General features: G+C 44.3%; 1 protein-coding gene across 1 annotated transcript; it reads left to right on the top strand.

Moving 5' to 3' along the window:
- Positions 1 to 2016: 2016 nt before the first annotated feature.
- Positions 2017 to 5323, top strand: LOC146560660 (E3 SUMO-protein ligase EGR2-like). The gene is made up of 2 exons (XM_085296078.1): positions 2017 to 2231; positions 2342 to 5323. Exons 1-2 carry the CDS (start codon positions 2075 to 2077, stop codon positions 3367 to 3369), a joined length of 1185 nt encoding a protein of 394 aa, XP_085152204.1. The 5' UTR covers positions 2017 to 2074; the 3' UTR covers positions 3370 to 5323.
- The last annotated feature ends 2326 nt before the right edge of the window (positions 5324 to 7649 follow it).

The raw sequence follows: 7649 nt of genomic DNA, 5'->3' as shown, positions 1-7649 counted from the left end.
CTGTTGGGCCCAAAATTCTTCAACTTACACATCTTACACAAATTTGTGAAGGTCGGTACTACCAGAAAAAGCGTTTGTGTTTCTGTGCGTGGAGTGAAACTGTGGAACAGTTTGAATGTGGAGTTAAAGAAACGTCCAAACATAAAACAGTTCAAAAAGAGTTATAAAAATATGATCCTCATGAATTATAAAGAAAGGAAACATGTTGAGATTCAGTGAAATTCTCTGTTTAGAAGATTTCATGATGTGATGACAGAAACCTGTTCGCTAATTTTACTGCAGATTATATCACTGAGGAAACTGACTAAATGTTTATGGAAAAGGGGCGGGGTTAAATAAGCGTGTAATTCTTCCAGCTCCTTTCGACATGTAACTGAATCAGAACAGTTGAAGCAATACTGAAATGTAATAATTTTATTTTGTATAGCATTTTTCTTCTTTTCTTTCCTAAACGTACTTGTTTGTTTACACGATGGAAATAAATTATCAAGCAAACAAACAGATCCCAGCTGATAGATAAACATTTGTGCCGCTATTTCAAAATTCAAGATGCAAAGTGAGCTGCTTCTGTGTTCCTGCACATGCCAGTGTGTTCATGAATGTTCGCCCGATCCTTCCTTCATGTGTGCAGGTCAGCAGTTGTTATAAACCCAAACTGAGCCTTTAAAACCTTTGAAGCTTAAAAGCTTCAGATAAAATTCAGAAATGATCATCAGAAAACTCTGAAACATGAAGCGTGTTTTCAAATCCACATCAGTCCAGTTTGAGCAGCAGTAGAAGAGAAAACGAGCTGATTCATATTCATAAGTGTCAAACTTTTCTGTCTAAGTTTGAATTCATTTATTGAAACCGTGTGCAATTTAGAAAATCCTCCAATGAAGCTGTAAATAAGGGCCGAGGGGGCTACTGAGTGGACAGACTCACTTCTGACATCGTTCACAAATCTTTAAATCTCAACACAAGCGGTGTCTCTCTTGGAAATGAGATTTTTAATCTCAATGAGATTTTTTACCTGGATAAATAAAGGATTAATAATTTTTTTTTTAACTCTTTACTCTGTGGATGCTAGTTTAAGTTTCAGGTTAACTCAATTTTTCCAGTTAAGTGTGAGTCAGTAGGACTGTCTGGCAATGTCTACTTTCCCCCCCCAGTAGCATAAACAAGCTTCCATACCTGCTAAACCAGTAAATACCTTTAATATGTTCATGTATGCTCGGCAGACCGAGAGCTCTGAGCTCACCTGCAAATATTTTTTTGGGGATGAGAGACTCAGAGAAGGTTTAAATGCTGAAACAGAGCCTGAGAGAGAATCTGTTTGGTCATTTTACACGTTTTAACACTTCCTGATCCTCAGCTTTAACTTACAGGACTCTCGGCTGATGATCTGATGTTGCACTTGGACGTTTCTTTTATTATCTCACCCATGTTTGTACAAGAGCAGCGATGAGATGATTCCAATGATTATTCTCCCCCATCCATCTCACACCGGGCCAACCATAGCGGGACTCAGTCAGAGCAGTAATCTGTTCCTGACAAGACAAGAGCGAAAACAAATGGGTGTGCGCAGTCAGTGTGTGGGCTCAGCTGGCACGAAGACAACACAATGCAACCCAATTTAACCGGATACCGCCATATACGTAGGCGGAGCTCCTCTCACCTCACCGGAGAGTCCTTTTATGGAGACAGGGGGACCGGAATTCCGAATAATGGAACATCTTTTCTTCCCCCTTTATATGAAACCAAAACAACGCAAAGCACGTGCGCATGATAGTGATAACATGCTGAAATTGAGCAGTAAATTTTAAATCCACTCTTGAAGTTTTGCGAATGAACTGAACATCATTTATTTGGTCCGTGTTTCGTCACGGGAAGCTCCTATTTCTGGAGTTCCCTCTCCTTTTTTATTATTATTCTTATTTTTAAACCCGACTCCATATTTGGTGAATGACGCAACGGGACACCGGGAGATTCCCTTTATAACCCCGCCGCGCCTCCGCGGAGTGGTTAACGAAGGATGAGAGGCGGACCGGAGAAAATGAGGGAAGACACCGAACACGTCTGAGAGTCGGTGAACATGAGCGCTAAGACGGCGGCTGAAGTCTCGGCGTCTCTCGGCAGCATCCCAGACGGTGCTCCCAAAGATGTGTGCGCAGAAACGGGGATGGTGTTCAAGGAGGAGGCCGTGGGGCCGGAGGGAGCTGAAGGGCGGGACGGTGGTGGGGATGGAGGCGGTAAGCGTTCGTGTGTTTCAAACACTCGAGGATGTGGACGGACAAGTTAGATGGAGGTACTGAGCTTGTTCCTGTGAATGTGTCTGACTGCGCTCTTCTCTGTGTTGCAGGTGATCTCGGCTCACCTGAGCTCTCTCTCCAGGGCCACTTGGCGCAGTACGTGGCCACTTTACGCACGCAGCCGGTGGCGTTTAGCGGCAGGTTCTCCCTGGACTCCGGGAGCGGGGGGCCAGGCTGGGCGCAGGGGGACGTGATCAACGTGGTCAGTGCGGACATCGCCCCCCCGGGACCGGCACAGGGGTCCGGATCAGCATCACCCAACATTTACGCGGGAGAAGCAGCAGGCGGAGGACGAGGAGGAGCGGGAGACGGGAACATGGCGCACGGCCAGCCGGATATCAGCCACATGTACGCGCCCCCCCACCCACACTCACACCCCCACCCGCCCCAGTCCTACTCCTGCAGCGGGGACGTGTACCAGGACCAGGGTTACCTGTCCACCTCCACATGCGCGGTGTCCTACCACCCGCCTCCCGCCTACAGCTCTGCGCCCAAACCGGCCGCTGATGGCGCGCTGCTCTCCATCGTGCCGGAGTACGGAGGCTTCTACCCGCAGAGCTGCCAGAGGGACATGCACGCCGGCTTCCCGGAGAGGAAGGCCCTCCCGTACCCGCTGGACTCGTTGCGGGTGCCTCCGCCGCTCACGCCTCTCAACACCATCAGGAACTTTACGCTCAGCGCGCCCGAAGGCCCGGCGGCCGCCCCCTTCCCCGGCCACCAGAACCTCCCCCTCAGGCCCATCTTAAGACCCCGGAAGTACCCGAATCGCCCGAGCAAGACCCCCGTGGACCAGAGACCGTATCCGTGCCCGGCGGAGAGCTGCGACCGCCGGTTCTCCCGGTCGGACGAGCTGAGCCGGCACCTGCGCATCCACACTGGCCACAAGCCGTTCCAGTGCCGCATCTGCATGCGCAACTTCAGCCGGAGCGACCACCTGACCACGCACATCCGCACGCACACCGGAGAGAAGCCGTTCACCTGCGACCAGTGTGGGAGGAAGTTCGCACGCAGCGATGAGAGGAGGCGGCACATGAAGATTCACCTGCGGCAGAAGGAGAAGAAGACCCCCGCGTCCTAATCCGAGCCCCCCGAGCCCAAACGGTGCCCCGTAGTCTAAGTTAACCTCAGAAATAGCCGCAAGTCTCTTTAGAAGCCATATCATGAAGAAGAAATCAGGGAGAGCCAGAAACCCGGTCCCCAGGTGTGTTACTATGACTACAAAAGCCACACGAGCGGAGCTGGCCGTGCTAGGATTAAATTAACCTCCAAGAACAACATCTCACAACCTGCTTTTAGTGAACACTTTGTCTGCTGTCTATGCTTCAAGCTCTCAGGGATTCAGTCACGTGCCGGGCAGCACAGGTGCGACAGGTGAGTCAGGTGAGAGGGTTACTGCTGCTCCAGCTTTCATTTGGAGTTAAATGCACAAAAACACTCCGTATAAACGCAGAGAGTCACGGAGGCATCACATATGACTTCCGGAGGAGGACTGTGAGGAACCGTTAGTGAAATTCTCTCGGATAACGCGACACCAGCCTTTTCTATATTTGTAAGAAAAATCCTTTAACAACCTTCAGTCCAAGTTCAAGGCTGAGTGTCTTCAGACTGTTGGCACTCAAACGTTCCTCTGCACCATATTTGAAAAGAATGAAAGTCCAACACTTTACAGTTTTTAGGAGAAACCAATGAACGTCAGAGTGAGACACGTGGATGCCGTGGCTCAGGGGGTCTGCGTTTGGCTTCTGACGTTTCTGTATGAAATAAACTCATTTTGCGCTGCTTTGTTGTGCGACAGGAAACAACAGGCCACAGACAGAAGGTTGTTTTATGACATTTTATAGTCGTAAATGAGTAAAATAACTGGCGTGAAGTTAGGATAAACAAAAATAACATTTTATTCAAATACATCAGAGAGAAGCTGATCATGTTATTGTGTTAAACAGCCTGAAACTACTTAAATTATTTCAATATTTTCAAAGTAAAAATCCTTTTTTGGGGAGGGGGGATCAGGACTAAAATAATTTTAAATGATTTTTCAAGATAAAAGCCTTTAATTAGTTGTCTAGACGTTATCAAGGTAATTTATTTCTGTGAGAATGTCAAAATAAGAGACCTTTTTTTGATTGTGTGAAACAAGTTACGTTCGCTTATTTCAAAATAAAAGCCTCCATTAGTTATTGGAAGTTACCACATTTTCTACATTTAATCCTCTAGTTAGTTGGGAATTCATTGAGATTATTTAAGATGACGGTTGTTGTTTTTTTTGTTTTTGTTTTTTAGTTAAAAAAAATCATCTATTCAGTTACTGGAACTTGTCTATTTTGCTAGATTTTCAAAATAAAACAATATAATTTGTTAGAAAGCTTTCATGATGCTCAGAAAGACCTCAGATTGTGTGAAGTTAGTCAAGTGTATTTATCATAGCAGGTTTCCAAAATAAAAGCTCCTGTTTTTCCGGGCTTTTTCACATAAACCTCTAAAATTTGCTGCTTTTGCTCACTTCAGTCAGCCATCTTTATTTTATATTTTTAACCTTCTGAGATACGAGACAAATGTTTTGGTTAAAAAAAACTATTTAACTGACCTAAATAAGTGTCCCATAGCACATATAGCACACCGAACATCGGCTGAAAGGTCAGCGAGAGATCAGCCCTGTGTTTCCACACACACGCATGTATTTGGAGCAGCATGGCAGCCACGGCGTCACGTGAACTAATGCAGTATGTAGGTGTATATGTGTGATGCAGCATCAGAGCACACTGAGGGGATACGGTGATGTCACAGCTTGAGGCTGGGGTACGCTGTGAATGGGATGTATTGATTGTAGCCTGATAATCTGTTATTTCCTGTTTTTGTTTTTGGATTTCTTGCCAGTCAATGTGAGACAAAGAGACACAGAGTAAGTGGGCAAAAAGTAAAAGTTTGTTTTTGTGTGTTTTACTATTTTATGCAAACGAGAGAAAGCACTAAAGCTTTTATTCTGAAGAATTGATGCTTCTTGTCAATGCAAATAAACGTGGAACTGTTCAGTCGCTGCTGCCTCTTTTTTCTTTTCAATGAAAGTACACACAGGTTAGCTTTGCACGATTCTTACTTCAGACTAATCCAACTTTGTCTCACACTCAGGCCTCGAGAAACAAGGAAAAGCATAAAACGGTCGCCTTCAGGAGCAATGTTCCCTCTAAGCTGCGCGGGTGCGCAATTGCGCACTGCTGGCACGGTCTCTGCGCACAGAAAATCTGTGTTGCGCACAAAAAAAATCTAACCTGAATTGAAATGAAAATAAATACGTTAACATTTCTGTTCTGCAGTGTTAGTCAGTGAGTGACTGGCTGCTCCCGTATGGGATCAGAACGATGCCACCTTATCCCACAGTCCAGCCAATGATGGGATTCACATTCTATACACAGCTAATCCACGTGGTTGACAGGCTGTGACAGCGTACTTATGTGCCGACACCGGTGTTGATGCGGAGTGAAGCCACGTTAATGACAACGTGTACAACCATTGGAGATGTGAGCAGGACAGACGGAACAACTGACGGAAACAGTGTGGACTTTATACCAGTTTTTAAATTGTGTTGATCGGCCACGTAAAACCAGAGTTATGATAAAAAAATATCTGCAGTGTTTGGTTTCCTTCCTGAATACTGTCGTTGTTTATATTTACTGCAGGAAGAAACGGTAAAAAACGGCGTTTTATAAGGAAAACGCTCGAAATCACTCCGCCTGTGAACAAACACAGCCCCCCTCCAGCCTTTCCTATTGGTGGAAAAATGTACCATGTGGACCAATCAAAAAATGATATGGCAACATGGCATTTAGTTGTTTAGGGAGGGGGAAGTTTTAGGAGTGACGGTGGTTTTGAGATGTGAGAGATTTGCGACGTTCAGCACAAATCTTGTGTAGTGAGTGTGTAGTTAGTGTGTAGTTAGTGTGTAGTTAGTGTGTAGTTAGTGTGTAGTTAGTGTGTAGTGTAGTCAGTAGTTTTGTTGTGTGTGTCAGAACAATGAGGCGACTGCTGAGTGTTACAGGTGTTACAGCAGTGACACATCTGCTGCTGTTAGGCCTGCAGGTATCAGGCTGTAGTTCTCGTTTATCTCACAGTGAACAGAAATTATTTTTTGCAGCGGCACAAATAATTTGTGTGGCATCAGATTTGATGCAGAACAGCTGATTGTTCTGTAAATAGTTTGAAATGTTTGTTTAAAAAAACGCTTTGGCTGCATTTTTAGGTAAACAGCTGCAAAAAACTTTGTTTGCATAACTCAGTTACTTTTTTGAATAAGTAACTATATAATTAATTTCCCAACATTGGTCATTATTTACTGTATTTTGCAGACAGAGAGTTACAGACTCTCTCCCAGACTCAGACTCATCATACAAGTCAGAGCTTTATTGGAGTTCAGGTTATTTTTTAAGATTTGTTTACATTTTCATTGTAAGTGGGCTAAAGCAGTTAATTAAAAGTCATCTAACATAAATGTAAATGCTGTAATTTTATTATTTTAGTAAACCATGTAACTTGGATGGATTCGACACTGGCGTGACCACAGTGCACACGTCTGCTGTCGCTCACAGTGGACCAAGGGACGCTCAGGGAGTTTGTGTGTTCGCTCAGACACATGGAAAATTAGAGGGAACATTGGTTCAGGTGTATATGACAGATTCTGCCCCAGCTTCCTCATATATGGAGAACTGACGCTGTCAAAATCAAAAATATATGGACAAAAACGTGAATCAGTAAATGGTCTGTCACTAAATTGCTATGTGGGCATGAAAGGTACCTATTCCAAAATTTACTAAAGCTAGGAGCGGACTGTGAGGATACACCCGCAACTTTATGTTCAAATCATCTGTTTATTGTGTCCAAAAAATATCAACTAAAGCTGAAATATGGCCAGGCTGCACATCCATGTAATACCAGTTTCTACCACCAGACGGTGCAGCGACGCAGGGTTACCTTTATTTAACCAAGAGAGATAGTAAGAGCACATTTCCTGTGTGAGGACAAAGATGCTATAAAACACCCATCAACAACCACAGCGGGGGAACACCGCCCCCTGGTGGTTCATTTAACTTTGAAACAGACAAATCTCTGCTTTTATTTGCTCTCGTGTTTCTTGCATTTGTGTGGGAATCAAATCCAAATTTCTAAAATGTTCTCATTTGATCTTTCAAGTTATTTTCTCATTTATGCATAAATGTATTACATACTGTATTTACATGGTATTATCAGTGCTATGGAGGACTCTAAGTGCCAAAATCATAACACAATAAGGAAGTTATATGAATAACAATTAAATAAAAATTAATTACAAATAAATTCCGGCGCTAATCAAACTTAAGGATGAACAGA

The sequence above is a fragment of the Mchenga conophoros genome, linkage group LG13 (assembly GCF_057382185.1).
Source record: "Mchenga conophoros isolate Kocher_MC1m ecotype Shallow Benthic linkage group LG13, M_conophoros_male_GT1.1, whole genome shotgun sequence".
In the NCBI taxonomy this organism is placed as follows: domain Eukaryota; kingdom Metazoa; phylum Chordata; class Actinopteri; order Cichliformes; family Cichlidae; genus Mchenga; species Mchenga conophoros.
This window is presented reverse-complemented; position numbering and strand designations above follow the sequence as displayed.

Bases quoted from the DNA above. Each gene is read 5' to 3' on its own strand.
- LOC146560660 (XM_085296078.1), top strand. From the start codon at position 2,075: ATGAGCGCTAAGACGGCGGCTGAAGTCTCGGCGTCTCTCGGCAGCATC. The intron at 2,232-2,341 runs GTAAGCGTTCGT...TCTGTGTTGCAG, and splicing joins CGGTGGTGGGGATGGAGGCG to GTGATCTCGGCTCACCTGAG.